This window comes from Populus euphratica, unplaced genomic scaffold (genome assembly GCF_000495115.2).
Source record: "Populus euphratica unplaced genomic scaffold, PopEup_1.0 scaffold2.1, whole genome shotgun sequence".
Lineage (NCBI taxonomy): Eukaryota > Viridiplantae > Streptophyta > Magnoliopsida > Malpighiales > Salicaceae > Populus > Populus euphratica.
In genome coordinates this window covers 464,750-487,495 of record NW_011499846.1, presented here as the reverse complement: position 1 = coordinate 487,495, position 22,746 = coordinate 464,750, and the positions used below count along the sequence as shown (strand labels likewise).

Sequence of the window (22,746 nt, the reverse complement as noted above, 5' to 3'; positions counted from 1 at the left end):
ACAAAAATATAATTAAAAGAAAAATATTTAATAGAGATATTTTTATCATTTTTAATGAGTTATAAATTTTATATTTTTATCTTTTTATATTGTTTTTTTAAATAAATAAATCCCAATAAATAACTATTAGCATGCTACTAATTACTTCCCAAAAAAATCATTTTTTTCCTAATTTTCCTTTAAAATAACTCAAAGTTAGATTTTTTTTTCCTGAAAATTATATACTGCAATACCACATGTTATACGTAAAAGAAAATAATGGTTATGGTGCGTGACTACTGTTACAAACAACGACAAAACGCAAGATGAAACCGATACACCTATGTTATTAAGAATTTATGTAATAAAAAAATATAAAAAAGATAAGTATTACATAACTTGCCTCCATAAAGAAATTAACTATTTATGCAAGAAATAACAATAAATAAATCGGGAAAAATTGCATTTCTTCAGGAAAAAAATGTATCAAAAAGGAGAATCAGGTTACTGATCTCATCCTTACTTTATCTTCAACGGTTCTGATTCAATTACGCAATCAAAACTTTCGATTTCATGCCACGTCGGCACCACCAAAAGCAAAGCAGCTCTTATTAATGCGAGAACTCGGAAGCTCCAAGCGATAGGTTGTTGGCTCGCTACTTTCGCTTGCCCTTACACTCCCAGTAGCTGTCTTTACTGTCTTCTCCATTTCCCATCTTCCTCTGCTGCAATCTTCCAAAACAAAATGAGCTGGTGGTGGGCTGGTGATCTTAGCGCTGCCTGGGTAAAAAAGATCATATTTAATTAGATATACCTGGTTAATTATTATAATTTTGTGACCTCATTTGTTTCTCCTGTCATGGCTCATTTTGCAGAAGAAACCGGGAGTTCAGGGGGGCCAAGGAAGCGTGGCCTTGATAGTAGGAGTAACGGGAATTGTCGGCAACAGCTTGGCAGAAATCCTCCCACGCTCCGACACACCAGGAGGTCCATGGAAAGTTTATGGAGTGGCCCGTCGTCCTCGTCCAAACTGGCATGAGAACTGCCCAGTTGAGTACATCCAGTGTGACATCTCCGACTCGGCGCAAGCAAAATCAAAGCTTTCTCATCTCACTGATGTTACTCACATTTTTTATGTCACATGGGCCAGCCGATCCAACGAAGCAGAGAACTGCAAGATCAACGGCCTCATGTTCCGAAACCTTCTTCAGGCTGTTGTCCCCATCGCCACTAATCTCCGCCACGTGAGTCTCCAGACCGGCACCAAGCATTACATTGGCCCTTTCGAGTCATTTTATAATTTTGAATCCCATGATCCTCCTTACTCGGAGGATCTGCCGAGATTAAAGGTAGACAATTTTTACTACACTTTGGAAGATGTTATGTTCGAGGAAGTGGCAAAGAAAGAGGGAGTGACTTGGTCTGTTCACCGTCCTGATATCATATTTGGCTTCTCGCCCCATAGCTTGATGAATATAATTGTAACTCTTTCTGTTTATGCTGCTATATGCAAGCACGAGGGAGCTCCGTTGATGTTTCCAGGTACTAAAGAGGCGTGGAACTGTTACGCGATCGCATCAGATGCCGATCTGGTGGCAGAGCAGGAAATCTGGGCATGTGTGGAGCCTAATGCTCAAAACCAAGCGTTCAATATCCACAACGCAGATTACTTCAAGTGGAAGCATTTATGGAAAGTCCTGGCCGAGCAGTTCGGGATAGAAAAGTACGGGTTCGAAGAGGGGGGGAAAAGAGCGACCTTGGCTGAGAGGATGAAAGATAAAGGGCCAGTGTGGGAGGAGATCGTGAAGAAGAACCAGTTGTTTCCTACGAAGTTAGAGGAGGTTGGGGGCTGGTGGTATGTGGACACCATGCTTAGCGGTGATGCCTTTATATCGTGCATGAATAAGAGCAAGGAGCATGGATTCTTGGGGTTTAGGAATTCCACCAAATCATTTGTGTACTGGATTGGTAAGATGAGATCCCAGAAGGTCATCCCCAATTGAAGTAGTTTGTTTGCCATTTTGCTTGTATTAGCCGCTGCATGTCGATAACTTGCTTCCCGGTAGTGTTGAAAAATAAGAGCTACGAGGGAGAGGTGGATTGTTCGCATAAAAATTCACCCAGTCTTAATGGTTGGCAATATTAATAATATGCATTTTGGCAAGATTAATAAATGTGTTTTTTGTTATTCATGATTCTGATTAATGGTTTAGATATATTGGTAAAAAAGGATTTCTCCTCGATTTGGTCCTGTCTTAAGATTATTTAATTTTTTTAATTTACATTAACGTATAAAAATAAAAAAGACGATCCCAAAAAAGCAGAGCCTCTTCTAGTGTTTCCTCAACAGTTTTGATCTCCAATCGGCAAAATAAAAAGATGATCCCAAGCCGCAAGCTCTGATAGGTCCCTGATCTATAAACTTCACAATCGAGGAAACACTTCTGCTAGCTGCTTTATCGTAGTCTCTGGCCACCAGTTTTGATATTTCCTTGGTCGAGAAGCCCTGGTATTAATTATTGGGCGTGAATTATAGGCAATAACTGTGATAATACTTGTTGAATTTTTAGGACAATAATGATCATGATTAATGGTGTCTCGCACTGATTCACAATTCACGCTTCTTAAATTATTAATATTCCTCAGACCACCAAACTCTTTTTTTCTCGCCACTCACGCGCGCGCGCGCGCACTCGTACACCTGCACTTCTTGCACCTGGACACTTCACCCCTGCTCACCCCTACAATCTAAAGGCAATTCCAGAGTACTGTAGTTTTATTTTTATTTTGCTAGCCTACTAGTAATTCTGGAGATAAGATATTTCCTACCTTGAGTTGATAAGAATGACTAGATATTTAATGGGAGCCTTCTGTATAATTCAAGGATGGTAGGTGGTGAGAAATATTTGGATTGATAATATATGTTTTCAGGTATGGTGGTAAAAAAGGATGGCTCCTCTTTTTTATTTCCAGAGTTGTACATTCTTGTTTTTTTTTTTCTTTTCATTTTTATTAATGTATAAAGTGATTTTGAAATGTTTCTATTTATTTAAAAAATGATTTCAAGCTGTCAGGTTGTTTTTTATATTCAAAATGATAAATAAAAATCTATTTTTTTAAAAAAAAAAATCATCTCAATAAACAAACCAAACCGAAACACACAAACAAGAATCAATTTTATCCATAAATCTCTTTCATTGAAATAAGAATTACTAATATCTCTTACATGTGTCTTTGTAAAAAAATGTTTTTTAATAATTATATAATTTTTCCAAAACCATCAAACAAGCTTTCATTGCAATTATAAAACCTCATGAAATCCCTTAATCCAAGTATAACATTTGGTTACTGCCTTAGCCCTAAAAAACAACTGGAACAAAGCAAACCAAACATGTATTTGTCTTTTCTATTTTTGTCTATTTTCTGGAAGAACACTAAAAAATCACTTTGAAATTGTGTTCTGGTAGTATCCAAGACATAAGCGACTTTTCAAAGAAAAAGGATAACACTTATTTGATTGAGAGTAAAAGGGCAGAAATCTAAAATAAATTTGTATATGAAAAAGATTTATAGTGAATTTTTATTTTTTTAAAAATAGAAAAAACAAAAAAATATATTGCCTCGATCTTGCTTTTATCTCGAGACGACAATTACACACTGGATGTATCATCTGGTTAGGTCACGATGAGTACGACATCACACCAAACATCTCCAGTGTCTGGAAGTGGTATCGGAGGATGTTCCAAGCATATCCAAGGAGTCATGTAATTCCAAGGGGAGCTGCTTTTCTTTTTCCCTTAATGGATTCCTTTGTTTGCTTTCGAATCACAAGATGGGGTCTCTTTTAGAACACTCGAGCGGGGAGCCCTTCGTGTTTGAAAATGAAAGTTACCTCATTACTCCAAGTTATATGTCTACTCTTGTGTTTGCGTTGGGCTAAATAGTATGAAATCCTTCTCGATTATTATTCACAATATCATTAATCTTTAAATTAAAATTTTAATATTTGATTTAATTTAATTCGCATATATTTTCAACGTATTATAGTTTGTTCGGAAGAAAAACTAACATTTATTCGAGCAGCAAATATTACAAAACTCTAATATTCCCTTGTCAGGTTGAGACTTAACGTGCTTTATAATTCGAAATATATTTATAAAATTGTACCTAAATGTTTGACTATTCGATGAATAACAAAAATTGAATATTCCCTTCTCAGGTTGGTTTTACAGGAAGAAAATTTGAAATCAACAAAAGGAATATGTTACAATTCTTGTTCTTACAAATTTTAATTTTTTTTGTTTAAATTAAATTTTTTTATGTATTTAAATTATTTTTATATCAAAAATAATATTTTTTTTAAATTATATATTAAAAAAAATTAACTGTCACAATTCTAAATAAGAATATGCGAATTTGCTGCGTCATGCTCTCGTGTAGGAAAGCATTCCTCGCATTTCTCTTCCAGCGCTTCCAGCTTGCATCTACTTACCATTTAATAGATTCATCTTGTGTTGTTGTATGAATTTTTCAATCAGTTGAAGAGACTTATATTTTTTTTATCAACTTGGCTGGTGGTTTCTCCTCTCAACTTCCTGGTCTCACTTTGCTTCAATGCGAGAATTCTCCTCTCGTTACTTCTTGTCACTTGACATTTCCTGATGCCTCTCCACATAACAATGGCTCCACTGTCTACTTTTCTTTGACAAAGACCTGTGAATTCAATGAATCTTCCACACTGTGTATTAATTGTTTCTTGTTGGGCTTCATTTTTCTTACCAGTTTGCAAAATGTCTCTTTTCCTCCGACTATTCGCCGCTTGGGCATGCATACCCCTTAATTATCTTCGAATAAGATGGATTATTTTTTACCAAATCATTGAATCCTAATAGCTCATCTTCTTTGATTACCTCTACATCCAACCATCCAATGCTTTCTCGCGACATTGCATTGGTAAAATCACAAAACTTGAGTCAATTTAGATGAAAATATTTTTATTTAAAGTAAAGAAATATAAATTTAAAGGGTTAAGGGTTTAATAAGAAATTTGAAAGGTTTAATTAATTTTATTGAAGACTTGATTACAAGAAAAAAAGTTTTTGGAGTTAATTTGGATGTTAATTAGATGAAATTAAAGTTTAGGGGCTGATATTAAACTTTGAAAAGTTTAATTGATCAAATGAGAGGCTTAATTGTGATAATATTAGAGTTTGAAAGTTAATTAAGGACTTAATTGAAGATTCCCAGGAGCAAGGATCAATTTGCAGGTGGCACTCAATTTCATGAATAGAAATTGGTGAAATTAGGGATCAAATTAAAATAAATTAAAATTTTGATAATAAATTAAAAATGAAATTGAAAAAATTAAAAACCAAATACTTGTTTGTAAAAGACATTGAACTTCGAGGTTGATAGGGGTATAATTGTATACAATTAAAATTTGAAGATAATTTTGGACGTAATTGAAAAAGCATGAACTAAATTGAACCTTACTAAAACCCAAATAAAGAACCTTAATTTATAGAGTTTAACCTAGATAACATATCATTCATCCTCCATCTATTTTTTTTTTTCTAGCAATCTTAGATAATTGAGTAAACATTTGTAAGTAAATAAACATGGTGCTTTCGACCACTTTAGTGATTATAATCACTATCATTCAATTGACAAACACTCTCTTTACAACCCATATGCCCATAAAATTAGAAGTTTATACCCCAATTCTTCCACAAAAATTTCCAACATCTTATCTCCAATCAACTTTCCTTTTATTTTTAAATTCTGAACTGATTAAGTCGACACATTTGAACAAACAAATGTGAAACTACAAACTTTCAAATGTAACATAGTTTAATCTAGAAATAACTCATGACCCTTCAAATTTACCAAAATTATTAAATACTTTTAAAACCAAAACCACTGTTGCAAAATTAGCACAGTACAAGAGCTTATAATTATTAGCTTTTGTCTAGAATCCTCTTACTTTGATCAAAGAGCTAAGCTTTGATTAAAAATTAAATATTTAAAGGAATCCATTTAAAAACCTAGAACAATTCTATAAATATTCTTTAGAAATCAAAAGGAAAAAAAGAAAGAAAGAGAGAGGGAAAATATAGGAAAATACTTTATTAATAGATCATATTATAAAGATTCAGGATCTTAACATAGAAGGTCTAGCAAGTTATAAAAAGAAAGAGAGTGAAAGGGAAATGAGGAAGAAAAAAAAAAGAAAAAACAATAACCTATAGTCAGTAAACTTGAAGAAGGTATAACCATGTAAAAACTCAATGGTGGAGTCTATATAACTAATTTTAAACTTTTTTTGATATTTTTGAACTTGTTTTAATGTTATGATGTTTTTTAGTTTTATTTGGTTTAATAAATAAAAATATTATTTTTACTATTTAAATCTTATTTAAAGTTGCGGTTAACGTTACTAAGTGTCAAAATAATATGTTTGTGATTTATTTTAATAAAATAGGATAGTTTTGGATTTGCTAAAAATTGATAAAAAAGAATTTCTTCTTTTTTGATTTCAAGAGTTTTGATTTATTACATTCTTAACATTTTTATTTTTATTAATGATGTTCTAAAAAATTCAAGTAGTTTGAGAACAAGGTTTATATCTTAAATAATCTATTAATCTCTTAGTTATAGTAATTTAATCTATTCTTCTTAACCAAGATAGCTAATAGTTAGTGTATAATACCTGTAAATTTTTTTTTATGGATTTGAAGACTTTCTAATAAGTAAGTGAGTTAAGTTTTTAGAGAAAAAAATGATATTTAAAAAAAAAACTTTAAAAATAAATATGTAATTATAAAATAAATTGTTTAATATTTAAAATAAAACATGATAAATTTTTTATAAATATATATATTTACGCTTGATGCTTAGCCAAACCTAAAAGTAATAAATATATTAATTTGTTAAACTTATTTATATTATATGTTAGTTTAGTATGTGGCCAAATCATATTATAAAATTTAATATCTTGTTAAACTTGTATAAATCAAAACTTTATACTTGATTAAATTTAAAAATATTAAGTTTAACAAATCGCTAATCCATATGTTTAAGCTTGTCATTGAGACTAACAACTTCATCTCAGCATTTAGTTTGTCTCGTGAATTCTATTACTAGTTCTATCACGAGGTTGTCGATTAATGACATGAAGATTGTTCTAATTGGATATGTAATTAAAATAAATAAAATATTAAAACTTAATTAACCTCACTGAAATCGGTACAAATCTAACTAAATCAACATTAAAAAATATATTTTTTAATAAAAATAATTGATGTCCAGGCTCCATTAATCAGACTTCAATTCGTAAGAGCATTTGGTAAGTTCGAGACTCATCGCGCATGGGCCTATCACCGCCCCACATTAGTGCGACAAGTTATCAGCAGTAGTGTTGCTTTAACACTCCCACCACCCATCTTTCCTATCTTCTCCATTTCCTATCTTCCTCTGCTACAATCTTCTATAACGAAATGAGCTGGTGGTGGGCTGGTGATCTTAGCGCTGCCTGGGTAAAAAAGATCATATTTAATTAGATATACCTGGTTAATTACTAAAATTTTGTGACCTCATTTGTTTCCCCTGTTATGATTCAATTTGCAGAAGAAACCGGCAGCTCAGGGGGGCCAAGGAAGCGTGGCCTTGATAGTAGGAGTAACGGGAATCGTCGGCAACAGCTTGGCAGAAATCCTCCCACGCTCCGACACACCAGGAGGTCCATGGAAAGTTTATGGAGTGGCCCGTCGTCCTCGTCCAAACTGGCATGAGAACTGCCCAGTTGAGTACATCCAGTGTGACATCTCCGACTCGGCGCAAGCAAAATCAAAGCTTTCTCATCTCACTGATGTTACTCACATTTTTTATGTCACCTGGGCCAGCCGATCCAACGAAGCAGAGAACTGCAAGATCAACGGTCTCATGTTCCGGAACCTTCTTCAGGCTGTTGTCCCCATCGCAACTAATCTCCGCCATGTCTGCCTCCAAACCGGCACCAAGAACTACATTGGCCCATTCGAGTCATTTTACAATTTCGAATCCCATGATCCTCCTTACTCGGAGGATCTGCCGAGATTAAAGGTAGACAATTTTTACTACACTTTGGAAGATGTTATGTTCGAGGAAGTGGCAAAGAAAGAGGGAGTGACTTGGTCTGTTCACCGTCCTGATATAATATTTGGCTTCTCGCCCTATAGCTTGATGAATATAATTGTAACTCTTTCTGTTTATGCTGCTATATGCAAGCTCGAGGGAGCTCCGTTGATGTTTCCAGGTACTAAAGAGGCGTGGAACTGTTACGCGATCGCATCAGATGCCGATCTGGTGGCAGAGCAGGAAATCTGGGCATGTGTGGAGCCTAATGCTCAAAACCAAGCTTTCAATATCCACAACGCAGATTACTTCAAGTGGAAGCATTTATGGAAAGTCCTGGCCGAGCAGTTCGGGATAGAAAAGTACGGGTTCGAAGAGGGGGGGGAAAGAGCGACCTTGGCTGAGAGGATGAAAGATAAAGAGCCAGTGTGGGAGGAGATCGTGAAGAAGAACCAGTTGTCTCCTACGAAGTTAGAGGAGGTTGGAGGCTGGTGGTTTGTGGACACCATGCTTAGCGGTGATGCTTTTATATCTTGCATGAATAAGAGCAAGGAACATGGATTCTTGGGATTTAGGAATTCCACCAAATCATTTGTGTACTGGATTGGTAAGATGAGATCTCAGAAGATCATCCCTAATTGAAGTGCATGGTTTGTTTTCCATTTTTCTTGTATTAGCTGCTTCTTGTTGGTAACTTGCTGTAAGCTAGAGTCGAAAAATAAGAGGATGATGGAGAGTTTGGATTGCTCACATCAAATTTCACCCAATTTTAATTTGTATCGGCATTTAAGATTATATCGACAATGTGTGTTTCATCTTGGCTGGATTGATGCATGTTTCTTTGCTGCTTATGATTTGTGTGTAGTGGTTTAGATGCATTCATCGGTGAAGAAGGATTGCTATTTTTCTTGTTTTCTAGGGTAGAAAAGTTTATTTATTTAAGTGCATTAGTTTAATATGAACAATACATTTTAAAAATAATTTTAAAAATAATTTATTTTTTCTTATTAATATATAAATCAGTGTGGATATCTTTGATCATTAAAAAAATGATTTAAGTTGTCAAGATGTTATTTTATATAAACTATTAGGAACCCTAGTCTTTTAATTTTAATATAGAGAAAAAATCGAGAACAATAAAAATGTGTTCATCGCCAAGAGAAGATTTGATTTGTAAATTAACAGCCGGTTTTATCCACTATCCAATTTTCAGAAATTTAAAAATTCTATTAATCTCTTTTACATGTTTGTTTGTAAGAATATAAATTCTCAATAACCATGTAATTTTTCAAAACCATCAATCTGTCTTTACAATTATAAAACTTCAAAATCCCTTGAGGAAATGGAAACAATTAAGACAAAATCTTTTAGAATGGTGAAATAAAAAGAAATTTGTTTTTACGATAATTTTTTTTAGTAAATTTCTATACTTTAAACTATATTGAAAAGGGATATATATTTTTTCCACCTATTTTTGTCAATATGATACAAGCATAAAAATTAGAAAATTGGCTGAAACATGGTTAAACACAAAGAATTTTTTTTAAAATGTTAATATAATAAATCCTATCTTTATATGATATTTATAAATTTTTATTTAGATTTGAAATCGCCCTTGACAAGATAAAAAAAAAATCCTAAAATAAATGATAAAATTCATAATGATAAAAAAATAACAGAATTAAATCGAATCTTCGCAACCTGATTTAAAAAAATTCATGTAACAGATGGACTAGGAAAGTGATCCTCTATGAACTTAAAAAATTTCCTATAAGAATTTGACCTGAATTCAATATTCAAATCGAATATTTTATCTTCCTTTAGTTATTTTACTGGTTTAACGTGAACAGAGTGTTTTTTTTTTTAATGCTATCACCATCCCACTAGAATATTCACAGAATCTGACCTCGACATAGCATATCTCCGTAGAATTACTAAAAATCTTGAATTTATGCTACCCAATTAAGGCATCACTCTAGCTAATTAAATTATATAAATATATATTTTTAATTAATATAGATGTTGGGATCCATTTTTAAATATCTTAATTAATTTCATAAATTTTAAAATTAATAACTATATAAATTTTAATAATCTAAAAATTTATAAAATTCAAATTAATATTTTTTAAAAAAACAATCCTAAAAATTAAACTACGTCCATCCATGTAAATTATATAAATAATTTAAATTATATAAATATTTTTTTTAGATTAATGTGGGTGTTTGGATTAGCTTGTGTGCACCACGACTAATCCTATAAATCCTAAAATTAATGACTATATAAATCTTTAATAACCATTATATGAACAATCAAAGACTTGAATATAAGACTACGTGAACAAATCTCTTGATGTTAAGTTTTTTACCTTGACCACCATTCAGATAATTAAATCACATAAATATTTGATTGAGACATCAGTGGTCTGATAGCGGACCAGACATCTAATATATAAAAAAACAATTGCTGCAGTTGGGTTGGATGTTTCGAAAACAGCCAAGAAATCTCCTAATCCAAGGTGCCCTGCTTTTCTCTTCAAGAACCGATATCAATGCCCACCTGCTTTTCTTTACCCTTTAAGTATTCTTTTGAATCGCAATTCGAGATCCACTTTAAACACGTGAGCATTGAGCATTTCTTAATTATTAGAAAAAATACCATTGATTTTTAAATTGAAGCTCTTATGTTAATATTTCCTGGAAAAACTATTTTATTTTATTTAATCTATCCTTAAATCAAAACAGGATTCAGTGAAATTGTTAACAGAAAAATGTCATGTGCTAGCAACGTTGGGAGATTAAAAAAATCCTTTCCAACAAACAAAAACCCGTCAAAATTGATATTTTACCCCCCCCCCTCTCTCTCTCTCTGCGATTCCAGCAAGAACCACGGTCAATCTGTCTCTGTTTGCAAGTTTAGCAAGAACCACCACAAAATCAGTATTTCACTGTTATTTTCTCTCTGTTTTTGCAAATCAAATTTTGAACAATCTACTTTTCGTGCTCGCCATTTCACCGTGGTGGGGTGTACAGTTTGCAGTTGTGAGGGATGGTGGTTCAACGGGTAATGATGGTGAAGGTAGGTTCAGTTAGCAAATGGGTTTCGAGAGGCTGTCAGTCGGGGTGGTAATGGCAGGGTTTAACAGCGGTCAATCATGGGAAATTTAATGTCTTGAATCATTAGTTGTCAACTCAATTTAGTATCTGGATTATTGGGTTACTGTATCCAAATCCAAATAACATCATTAAAACAAAAAAAAAAAAAAAAAATGAAATCAATACAGATAGGTTTCATTTTAATTAACTTATTTTAACTTGTCGATTTTATAATTTAAAATAAAATCTTGCTCGGGTTATGCTGTAAGATATGAGTCATTGAATTAACCTAAAGAATTATATTTAAGTATATATTTGATATTATGATGTAAAGTATCTTCTACTTGAAAAAAATTCAAAATAATTTTCTAATATTAAAGTATCAAAATCATAAAAAAAACACTAAAAACAAAAAACAATTATTATTTTTTTCAAGTCAGATATACTTTTATAACATCATTCTAAATACAAGTATAAATGGTATGCTAATGAACAAGAGTTATCAAATTAAAAATAATTTATTTTATTTTTAATTTTTAATTTTAAAAAATAATTTGAAATAAAATTAAGCTTGAGTTAGATACAAATTATCAAATTAACCTGTCATATATTTGATACTATAATACATAATATTTTTTGTTTTGAAATAATTTTTTTAATTATTAACATAAAAATATCAAAATTATTAAAAAGTACTAAAAAACACAAATTAAATTCTTTTGTAAACCACGAGGCTTTAAAAACATATCTAGATATAATTTCAAACATAAAAACAATTAGTATCCTAATAACCATGCTAGAAACATATATCACCTCTACCGTGCACAGTAATTATCATGAAGGAACAAGTTTGAAATTAAGAAATCTTTTTTATGCATCCATCATCATCGCGTGTAAGATAATTATCTCAATTTAATAGTTTAAATTATTAAATGAAATTTTAATATATTATTTATATTATTTTTTAATATATGTTTTAAAATAAAAAAATTTTGGACTTGAAATATAAACAAACTCATATTATTTTGTGCTTAATTTTTATCAAATAAATAAAAATTGAAATTCAAACTCATGACCATTTAGTTATCAAGATGTTAGTACTAAATCAAAAAATCATGTTAACTTAATAATTTAAATTATTTAATAAAACTTCAAAATATAATTTATATTATTTTTCAATACTCTACAAAAACATATATCTATATATACACTGAGTTGCTGCAAAACTCACTTTGCTTGTGAATTTAGGCCAATTCCTTCTTCGGTCATTGACGATGCTATATGCATCCATCATCCATTACTCTATATTGATATTACACTATCCTTTTAAAATCATGGAAGAAATAGTGTCTGTATTGTAGATATAAATTGTGAACCATATTATAAATATAAAATATTTGTATTATAGATGACACTATAGTGTTATATAAATATTATTTTTATTTTTTTAATCAAAAAATACTATTAAAAGCATTATCTTTTCTGTTTTTTGTGCAAAAAATTATTGAATTTGACTTAATAGGCAAACTCGCTATTATTAAATATGGATGGGTAGCTACATTGTAATTGCTTTCAAAAGATATTGGGTTTAGTTTGACAACTAGACCAAATGTTATTGTTGTATTTTCCAGTAAAAAAACATTATTGGGTCTAAAATAATAAAATCCAATAATATTGAATTTCGGCAGGTAATCAAATTGAATAACAATCAATCAGAAATTTATTGTTATTGCACTTGATTTAGTCCATAAATTTAAGATTGTTGGATTTGGTTTGATTGTCTAACCTAATACTACTAGGTTTATTTTACTGTCAAATCAAATATTATTTTAGATTCTAGATTTAAGATATCTAATATATTTTTATTTTCTTTATATATTTTTTTTAAAATATGATCAAACGTTTTTTTTTTTTGTTATTATTATTGAACGATACGGAGCACCAACCAATATGATATTTGCACTTGTTGGCCTTGCAATCCCCTGCTCACTTTCAAATGCCAAAAGTGTCGCTGGTACATGAAAGAAGACGGAAAAGTGTTGTGCGGAGGATGATTGTTACAGTCTTACAGATATGTCATAGCAAATGGTTCATAAATGGATTTATCAAGCATTTTAATTTTAATGTTGGTTCTTGTTCTTCTTACAATTTTTTCGTGGATTCATAAAATAAGATGGTTTTTAATCCCTTTTTTTTGGCCCAAAAAATAAATTTAACCATAAAAAAGTTTAATTATATTTTCGAGAGCCAGTCTGATTTTATCAAGGGTTAATTTTATCAAAGGTTAATATTTTATTTTCGTGTAAATTAGAAATCGACAAATTATTTTTATGTAATATAAAAATTGTATGAATATAACATTTATGCATATTATATTTTCTTCTGTGTTAATATCATCTATGTATATTAAAGTTAAAAATTAAAGTGACGATGATGTGAAAATAAATATGGTGATTAATGGACGAAAAGATAGTAGACTTAACAGAAAGATTAATGGCGTTTCGATCAATAATTTCAAATATTAATTTAGTATTAACCAATAATTGAGGTGATCCTGTACAATTTTTCCATGCAACCAAGAAAAAAAATATCTTAATTTTACCAGTAATAATAATAATAATAATAAATAAATAAATAAATAAACTAGAAAATCCTTGGAGGCCGGCCGACAACTGTGTTCTCGAGCTCTTCGCCGAAGGGATCAAAGGCCCAAGAAGTACAAAATATTATTGCTTGGGCTAGAGTGTTTCCGTGAAGTTCAATTCAGCTTGTGCCCAACTACTGTTATGAAATTCAATTTCTCAAGTTGTATGGGCTCCCAGTTCTAAGGGTAACTGGCCCATTTTAAATCTGGAATTTGGAGAAAGATTTCTTTTGGTATCCATGGCCAATTAAAGTGGTAGATACCGGTTAATTAAAACAATGTTATTTTGAATAGATTTTTAAAATATTAAATTGGATTTTAACTGGATTCACAAATTAGACCGTGTCAACTCCCAGTTGATTTTTTTTTTAAATGCAACATAAACTAGGAATAGATTTGACCACGTCAAGTTTAATAACAATGAATAATAGGTTGAAAAAACTTATCTTAAATTAAAAAAATGTTAATAAAAGGAGAAATGAATTTAGAAGATATTATTGCTAATTTTTAATTGGTGTTTTCCTGTTTTATTTTGCTCGAAGATCGAAAACTCAATCCCGAGACGGTGCTAGATCAAAATCTCCCTTGACTTGTTAACATTTAGCGGTGCACATATTGATATCCAATCCAAAAAACATATAAAATGACGAACATAAAAACATGTAAAGCGGTGGACAAAAGAAAAATTATTAAAAATTATTTTAATTTAATAATTTAAATTATAGTTGTTATTATATGATTTATATTATTTTTTAATATATTTTTTTAAATAAAAGTTTTTTGAACTTAAAACTTACACAAATTTAAATAACTTTATACTTGATTTTTATTCAATTAATAGAGATGGTAAAATTTAAATTCATGACTATTTAATTATCAAAATTCTGATACCATGTTAAAGAATTATTTTTATTTAATATTTTAAATTATTAAATGATGTTTTAAAATATAATTTATATTATTTTATAATAAATTTTTTTATCACTTTAAGGTTTATAAATTTTGATCCCCCATTAAATACTACATGTTCAAATGGTAATTTTAATCTCACTCAGATTTTTATTTAAATAAATCATAATACAGACTTCATTAAATTAGAAAAATCTAGTAAATTGATTTGTGATCAAATTAACTTAGCTAAACTTGACTAAATTACATAACTAATCTCATAATTATCGACTCGGTTTATTTCACAGGTGAAACCCCGAACAAGGTCATACAACTATGGGTTTCATACCTTTCTCTTGAGAATTATTTCTTTTTTTCCTGCTTCCAGAGAGATAAATATAAGTGACTTTGTGTTTCAATGCTGAAACTGATTAATGTCACAACAGTGCCTCTTTGCCATCGTCTCACAACCGTTAGCTACTCAATCACGCAAGACACCTTTGAATTCATTTTAGGAGCCAAACTATTCACATGTCCAGACCATTCCACAATTCATGAAAGCAACTAGATACACATCAATGCTCTTGTCATCTGCCCGCTCTTTTTTCTTCGGAACTCTCTTATAGATCACAACAGCTAGCCTCCTTGATATTTCACTAACAAGAATTTTTCGTCTCTTTATCGATTATCCGATAACAAAATGAGCCCGTGGTGGGCTGGTGCTGTTGGAATATTTTTATTAATGAAAAATATTTTTACATTTTATTTTAAAGAGTAAGGTTGTTATTATTAAAAATCTAAAAAAATAAGCGTGTGATCAAATTGCACAAACCATTAATAAAATAATATAATTTATGAGCTGCCCATTAGTACCACAAATCATATCATGATTTGTAAATCTTGTCTCATTATTGATGTCTATAAATAAAGGCATTGTTTGAGAATAAAACGAGAGAGTGTGAAAGTACAACGTGTAAGAAAAAAAGAGAAAAAAGAGTTGTTAAAGATAATATCTCTACTTTAATATGCAGCCGTGTGTGAGAGTTAGAAATTGAGTTAAAGTGTATGTAATTATTTTTTTTTTATATTTTTTTTATTTTTAATAATATTAACTTTTCTGTTTATATAAATAATTTATCAAACCACATTTAATATTATATAAATATACTTAATTTTTTATAAATAAATATTAATATATTACCAGTTGGATTTCCTTACAGCTGCTATCGGTAGTCCCAGGTAATTAAAACACTAACTCCGGTATCTTTTTCCCCGGTTAAATTTATTTTACTAGAAACTATGTATGATTCTGTTAACGTATGTAGCATCTGAATGGTGTTGGGGTGTTAATTTTTGCAGAAAAAAATTCATGACGATGACGGGGCATCAGGGACTACAGGAGTGTGGCGCTGGTGGTGGGTGTAACAGGAATAGTTGGCAAAGTTTGGCTGAGATTCTCCCACTTGCTGACACCCCTGGCGGTCCATGGAAGTATATGGTGTTGCTGGAGGTAAGCGGCCTAACTGGAATGAAGACAACCCAGTGGAGTACATCCAGCGTGACATTTCTGACAGGAACCAAACACAGTCAAAGCTCTCACTGCTGACGGATGTTACTGATCACAGCTTTTATGTTACCTGGGCCAATCGAGAGACGGAGTATGAGAACTGCAAGATAAACGGCCCAATGTTCCGCAATGTTCTCGAGGCTGTTATCCTTAATGCTCACAATCTCCGCCACATCTGCCTCCAAACCGGCACCAAACACTACGTTGGGCCCTTCCAGTTCTTCAGCAAGATTGAAGCCCATGATCCACCCTTCACTGAGGATCTGCCTAGATTGGAATTTCCCAACTTTTACTACGCTCTGGAAGAAATTCTGCTCTAGGAAGTGGCAAAGAAAGAAGTATTGACTTGGTCTGTTCACCGACCTGACAACATCTTCGGGCTCTCGCCTCATCGTTTGATGAGTATTGTTCGCACTCTTTCTGTTTACGCTGTTATATGCAAGCATGAGGGAACTCCAATGCGGTTTCCTGGGGTGAAAGAGGTTTGGAATTTTTACGCCATTGCCTCAGATGCTGATCTCATTGCGGAGCATGAAATTTGGGCGTGTGTGGATCCTAGTGCCAAAAACGAAGCATTTAATGTCCACAATGGAGATGTGTTCAAATGGAAGCATTTGTGGAAGGTTTTGGGAGAACAGTTTCGACTAGAGGAGTATGGGTTTGTGGAGACAGAGGAGAGGATAAGCTTGGCAGAGACGATGAAAGAAAAAGGAGCAGTTTGGGAGGAGATAGTAAGGGAGAATCAGATTCTGCCCACCAAACTGGAGGAAGTGGGGACGACGTGGTGGTTTGTGGATTGATATTTGGCGGGGAAGCTTCTATACCTAGCATGAATAAGAGCAAACAGCATGGGTTCCTGGGGTTTAGGAATTCCAAGAAGTCGTTCATTTCTTGGATAGAGAAGATGAAGGCTTACAAGGTTGTGCCTCGAGAAACTTGGGCATGCTGGCTTTTGTTAGTAATGTGATTTTTGTACAAAAATAAGAACCATGTAGATTGTACCATGGGGACAATGGGGAGAAACAACACTGTATCATGTGTTGAGAACCGTCAGTCTGTTTTGAACTACCAATAAAAGAATGTAGCATAGTCTGTTCAAGCACCATTTCGCCCTTCTAAAGAAATTTCCAGGTGTCAGATCTAAGCTTCCGGGCCGTTTTCTACACTGTTTGGAGCTGAAAACCATAAAAAATGATGTTTTCAAGCTTGAAAGGCGTATAAACACGTAGACAAACGGACACAATTTGCCTAGAGCCAAGTTAAGCGAGATAATCTGCACCCTGTTTCCCCTCTATTTTTTCGGAAATATTATCACATAATTTGCTGGATTGGTAATTAAGGAGACAGTTCATTTCTTCATGACAAGGACTCTCATGGACTGCTCGTGTGAAGGCCACAACATAAGACCAACAGGTCTCCACCCGGGTAACCTCACATCCTCTAGAAAAACTTACCTAGACAACCTTGCTGAAATCACTCGGTTTTGGGGACTTTTGGGCTTCAGGTGTACCGAACAAGCCCAGAAAAATAAGATGGCATCATGGCATCAGCTACCACTCTACGACTACAATGTTAGATCACACGTGAATGACCAGACTCATGGCGTTAGCGCACGTGACCAACCAAGATCAAAACCTAACCCCGTCCATTTTTATAAATTACTTGCACGCCACTTGAATTCCCATGTGCAAAATGGCTGGGCAGAAAACTTTCACTCTTTCACAGGTTGCCCAACACAGATCCAAAAAAGATTGCTGGTTTGTCATCAACGGCAGAGTAATCCTCTCTTTGGAAACATGTAATCCTATATTTTTCCGTCTATGTCTAGCGGGTAATGAAGTTGTTTCGTTTTAACAGGTACTCGACGTGACGAAGTTCTTGGACGAGCATCCAGCAGGAGGAGAGGTGCTTTTAGAGGTTGCAGGAAAGGATGCGACGAGGGAATTCAGTAACATTGGACACAGCAAGGAAGCCCAAAACTTGCTCCTGAAGTACCAGGTCGGTGTTCTTCAGGGTCACGCTTTCAATGAGGCAGACAAGAGTGCTTCTTTTGTGGAATCCAAGCACAAAGAAATGAGTGCCTTTGTGATCAAGGATGATAAAATGCCCACGTATCAAGCTTTTCTTGAGTTCGTCCTGCCATTAGTGTTTACTGGTTTCTACTTTGGTTACCGGTATCTCTAAGACTTGTCTGTCACTTGATCAGCAACTACCTCTGTAAGGCTTATCGGTAATAAAATGTATCAGGAACATTTCCTTTCTTGCATTTTTTCACTCATCTTGAGAGGCTCCCCTTAAGCACAAAATCTAGGTGATGTCCAATTTTAGTCTGATAGTTCCAATTCCCCCACTTCATGAACAGCTATATCAGATGAAAATTCCTCGATAGCTTTGAAAAAGAAAAGAGAATTGTTTTTCTCCAAACTGTAAAAATACTACACCAAAGTGGCTTTGAAATAAAAAAAATGTATTACAGGATCAGATGGCACTTGAGAAATGTTCCCGGCCAACTTTCTCTGCCATCTATTGGCTCTTACAATTATACAACATAATCAAAAGTTTGAGGAAGAGCGAAATGGTGGTCAGGAAGGGGGGAAAAATGGGTGAGCAAGGCTTTATTTACAGAAATAATACTGGCTACTGCATAACAGGAGAACACATACCTATACTGAAGCAGTCACTTCATAATAATGAAAAGCTCTTGTTCTCTCAAGAACATCTTTCCGCATATCACCATTGTGATGCCCTCCAAGCTATTTATTGCCCCAGGCTGGAATTTGTAAGATGAACAGCACCTTAAATTGCACGCAGCACAATTAAGACTGCAGATAGACCAATAAACATAAGCTTCTATAAACCAATAAACTCATACTAAAATTCTTTATCATTCAAAAACTCTTTATAAAAGAATCATCATAATTTTTATTGATATTGGTTTCTAGATATGTCCGTGCCTGTCTTCAGAAGTTTTGTTTTCATCATTTTATAAAATGACAGTTTACCATAATTTTACGATTTTTTTTGGTTCACAATGAACAATTATTCATAATAATATTACTGCAGTTACAGGTGGTTTGAACGCTTTTATTCACTTGTCATTCCACTCAAAATTATGTCAGTTGCATTGTAAATATTGGAAGAAAAACAAGGGAAGCTTCGTAGCTTTATTTGCATATCAGTTCAACCTTGTTTACACCTGTTTATACCAAACTTGAAAGTGGTTATTGCTATTGACCAAGCTCAATCCAGTGCTAAAGAAGCAACACAGAGCAGTGCTGAAAAGGCAACAAACTACTCTGAATGATGACTGACTTCAAAATAAAGCAAAATCCCAAAAGCAAACCTATGATGGCTCATTTGTTTCTCCTTTTCAGTTTTTTTTTTAAAAAAAACTTTAGCAAAAGCATTACCAAGTGCACACCCACTTAAGAAAATTACATGATTCAAATAGAAAGTCCTTAAGTTGATAGACAACGATGATCATCATTTGATGCAGAAGCTTCTAATTTCTACCTGAACCATGCATTACCTATTCATCTAATAAAATGAATTAAATGCCTGATAGCAAAATGCAACGACCAAAAATTAACAACAAAGAACATAAAGTAATAAACATCATATATACCACATCATCTCATCTTGTTGCAATCTTAAGATTTTTTCTAATCTAATCACACTCTTAAAATGCTTGTAAAACTACATGCATCCAGTAATTATTTTAAGTCAATCAATTTATAAATATAACCAATTGCTGTAAAGCCTATAGTGCTTGCTGGAAATACAACTACAAAATGAAGAGTGGCATATTTGAAGTAACATATATAACCCCACACATGCAACAAAACAAGATTTGAACGAATCTAAATAGCTCACCAGTTAAGCAAAAGAGAAAAACAACCGACAAGGCTGCTTGGACAGGCCGACTATATTGCATTTGATACTGAGACCGTTGAAGTTGGCGCTGCATAGCTCCATACCAACCATAAATTTGCTTGTCATAACATTCATTATAGCTATCCAGACAACTCTTACTTTTCTCATAGCATGCATCTATGCCCTATACAAAAAGTTAAGAATACCCATTTCTATTAATAAACGTTAACAGAAACATAATAAGAAAATCAAGAAGCAAATCCCAATCAACAAGTCAAATAGAATAGAAATACACCAACCCTAGTTAACTGTGAAGATTGCAATGGTATTGTATCAGATTCTTGTTGGCAATCCATTGCCTTCCATTTCCGAACTCCATTCTTTGGCCAGTTGAATTTAGAAACAGATTCCATTGAAGATACGATTCCAGACAAACTAGGTACCTTTCGTGGGGGTCGCGGGATGGGGGCCTTCTCATTACAAGGATCAGATAGGCAAACATCTTCAGCTATAGCAATTTTCCACGCACCAATATCAGCACTAGCACTAGCCGTCCTCCTATGCCCATGCAACTTCTCGTCCCTGGGCTCCAGGGAGGAGCACATGACCAAATTAGTCAAGTTCTTTGAAGAATGGGGGGTAGACTCTTCACCTCCTTCTTGCGTCATCCCACTCTCCATGACGTGATATTTTGATATATTCTCTCTAGATGTTGTTGGTGGCCCTGACAAAAACAATGCAAGTTCATTGCACTCCCCTTCATCCAAATGCACCCAAGGCAATGAAGTCTTGCCCTCTGAAAGGGCACATTCCTTTAACGAATTTTCTATTCTTAATATATGATCTTCGATCGCAACAATAAAATCACGATGCCTGTCTCTTGCATCATCAACAGAGCTTTTGACATAACTCGACCCGACAGCCCGAGCAAACTCCTCTAACTGCATTTAGTTTTCCAACCCTAGATCAAATTAAACTCAACTAAGCTGATCAAAACAGAACATTCAATAAAGAGTAGAGGGCGAGATGACCTGCCATTTGGTGGTGCCTAGCGCAGTATGCAGGTCTCGACATAGTTGCTCGGAATCCCACATGCTAGATTCCTCTTTCTTTGAATGAATCCATGCTCTATACGTTGATTCCATCCTTCATATAGCATACAAATTTAACAAAAAAAATCTATCAATATAAAAAAAAGGTCAAAAGACAGGCATACTCCCTCAAACAACTAGCTTTAATCAAACCTTAAAGGATAGAATAAAAAAAAAAAAGTTTGCCTTCGCTTCCTAAAAATACGAAAACAATAAATTAATCAAATATTATGCTGTTTCACCTAAATTTTCAGTACTAAAAGCGAAACTTAGGAGGTAAAGTCAGAATCTCTCGTAAAAAAAGAAGAAGCTAAATTTAATCAGGAAAATATGAAAATCTCTAATAAAAAACTAAATTTAATCAGGAAACAAATAATAAAAATTCAAATCTCTCATGATAAAACCATAAATTAGCTAATATTAATTAGAAACGGTACCTGTCTGCTGATTCTTGAACTTCCTCGGCCGCAGAGAAGAACGGATCCTTCTCCCATCGATCAAAACTTGAAGCCATTAAAAAAAATTAATAGAAGAAAAAAAAACACCCTACCTTGTAGATTCTGTGAGTATTAAGCTTCTTCACAGCATTTGAATGAAGATGCGGATCCAAAGCAATCTAAATATTTGCGAGAGAGAGGGGGGGGTGCTTTTTTTTAATGATTTTAATTGTGTTTGATTGGAGCCACATGATTTCAACAAATAAACTGCATCGACGACCGAGGTTATTTCTGTACTCGAATGGTTAGGCTGCCGCGAAGGAGAGTGGTATTTCTGAACGATGACGTTTCAACGCGGGCAGTTTAATCAAACCGCGGTCAAAGTTGGTGGATTTATTTGGGATATGGCAAACGTCATTACACTAGCGCCAAATTAAGAGTAAGAACATTAGCATGCAATCGGCCTGTTTCGCCAAGTCTCCTTATCCGTATTAATTTGTTGCTGTACAGACAAGTTCTATTGCTTTTGATTTCTTCAAGGAAATTCATTCGGATAATACAGTAATTGTCGTAATTGATCTAGAAGAATTTGAGTAACTGGGTTGTCGGATTAACTCCAACGTTATCAGATAAATTCGAATTAATTATTTTTATTAAAATAATATTTTTAGAATTGATGCTAGTTTAACCATGCCTAAATGAAATGCTAGCACTAATATTAAAAAAATCAATAAAACCCATACAATTTCATGGAAGTAAGATGAAATTGATGCCTTTTTAATTTAGCAGCTAGTTTATTGGATTAACTTGTAGATTATTGATTTTTATTAAGTAATATTATTATGTGTTTTAAATTACTTAAAATTATCCCAACTAAATTTGACTGGGCTACTAGATCATCAAAAGTCAATTACGTTTGAATAAAATGTCTAATCGATGAAAAATAATTTGTTTAGAAAAACAATCGATAAAAATAATTTCATTTTTTTTCAGACCGATATTCATAATCAAAAGGCAAAAGCCCAAGGCCGAAGTGTAGATTAACTAACAAAAATAAAGA

General features: G+C 33.0%; 3 protein-coding genes and 1 pseudogene across 4 annotated transcripts; 3 read left to right on the top strand and 1 right to left on the bottom strand.

The window, feature by feature from the left end:
• Nucleotides 1-602: 602 nt before the first annotated feature.
• On the top strand, nucleotides 603-8,913 carry LOC105137942 (uncharacterized). The gene is made up of 4 exons (XM_011043895.1): nucleotides 603-763; nucleotides 855-1,979; nucleotides 7,395-7,514; nucleotides 7,606-8,913. The coding sequence occupies exons 1-4, from the start codon at nucleotides 725-727 to the stop codon at nucleotides 8,731-8,733; spliced, it is 2,412 nt and encodes an 803-aa protein (XP_011042197.1). The 5' UTR covers nucleotides 603-724; the 3' UTR covers nucleotides 8,734-8,913.
• Nucleotides 8,914-15,172: 6,259 nt separating this feature from the next.
• Nucleotides 15,173-17,390, top strand: LOC105128841 (3-oxo-Delta(4,5)-steroid 5-beta-reductase-like; annotated as a pseudogene).
• Nucleotides 17,391-17,951: 561 nt separating this feature from the next.
• Nucleotides 17,952-18,546, top strand: LOC105128830 (cytochrome b5-like). The gene is made up of 2 exons (XM_011030667.1): nucleotides 17,952-18,061; nucleotides 18,143-18,546. Exons 1-2 carry the CDS (start codon nucleotides 17,969-17,971, stop codon nucleotides 18,467-18,469), a joined length of 420 nt encoding a protein of 139 aa, XP_011028969.1. The 5' UTR covers nucleotides 17,952-17,968; the 3' UTR covers nucleotides 18,470-18,546.
• A 129-nt stretch (nucleotides 18,547-18,675) lies between these two features.
• LOC105128816 (Syntaxin/t-SNARE family protein) lies at nucleotides 18,676-22,268 on the bottom strand. 2 transcript variants are annotated; one of them, XM_011030655.1, is made up of 5 exons: nucleotides 21,687-22,268; nucleotides 21,194-21,304; nucleotides 20,458-21,099; nucleotides 20,159-20,342; nucleotides 18,676-19,107 (listed from the first exon to the last, which is right to left on the bottom strand). In XM_011030655.1, exons 2-5 carry the CDS (start codon nucleotides 21,230-21,232, stop codon nucleotides 19,082-19,084), a joined length of 891 nt encoding a protein of 296 aa, XP_011028957.1. In that variant the 5' UTR covers nucleotides 21,233-21,304; nucleotides 21,687-22,268; the 3' UTR covers nucleotides 18,676-19,081. The 2 variants fall into 2 exon arrangements, with proteins under 2 accessions (XP_011028957.1, XP_011028949.1); XM_011030647.1 differs by having other exon boundaries at nucleotides 21,190-21,304; nucleotides 21,687-22,266.
• Between the last annotated feature and the right edge of the window lie 478 nt (nucleotides 22,269-22,746).

Excerpts from the sequence above, each read along its gene's own strand:
- LOC105137942 (XM_011043895.1), top strand. The coding sequence starts at position 725 with ATGAGCTGGTGGTGGGCTGGTGATCTTAGCGCTGCCTGG. Across the intron at positions 764-854 it reads GTGATCTTAGCGCTGCCTGG|AAGAAACCGGGAGTTCAGGG; the intron begins GTAAAAAAGATC and ends CTCATTTTGCAG. Across the intron at positions 1,980-7,394 it reads CCCAGAAGGTCATCCCCAAT|TGTTGCTTTAACACTCCCAC; the intron begins TGAAGTAGTTTG and ends TATCAGCAGTAG.
- LOC105128830 (XM_011030667.1), top strand. The coding sequence starts at position 17,969 with ATGTGCAAAATGGCTGGGCAGAAAACTTTCACTCTTTCACAGGTTGCC. Across the intron at positions 18,062-18,142 it reads GGTTTGTCATCAACGGCAGA|GTACTCGACGTGACGAAGTT; the intron begins GTAATCCTCTCT and ends TCGTTTTAACAG.
- LOC105128816 (XM_011030647.1), bottom strand. The coding sequence starts at position 21,763 with ATGGCTTCAAGTTTTGATCGATGGGAGAAGGATCCGTTCTTCTCTGCG. Across the intron at positions 21,305-21,686 it reads GTTCAAGAATCAGCAGACAG|GATGGAATCAACGTATAGAG; the intron begins GTACCGTTTCTA and ends TGCTATATGAAG. Across the intron at positions 19,108-20,158 it reads TTTTCTCTTTTGCTTAACTG|TCTTAATTGTGCTGCGTGCA; the intron begins GTGAGCTATTTA and ends GTCTATCTGCAG.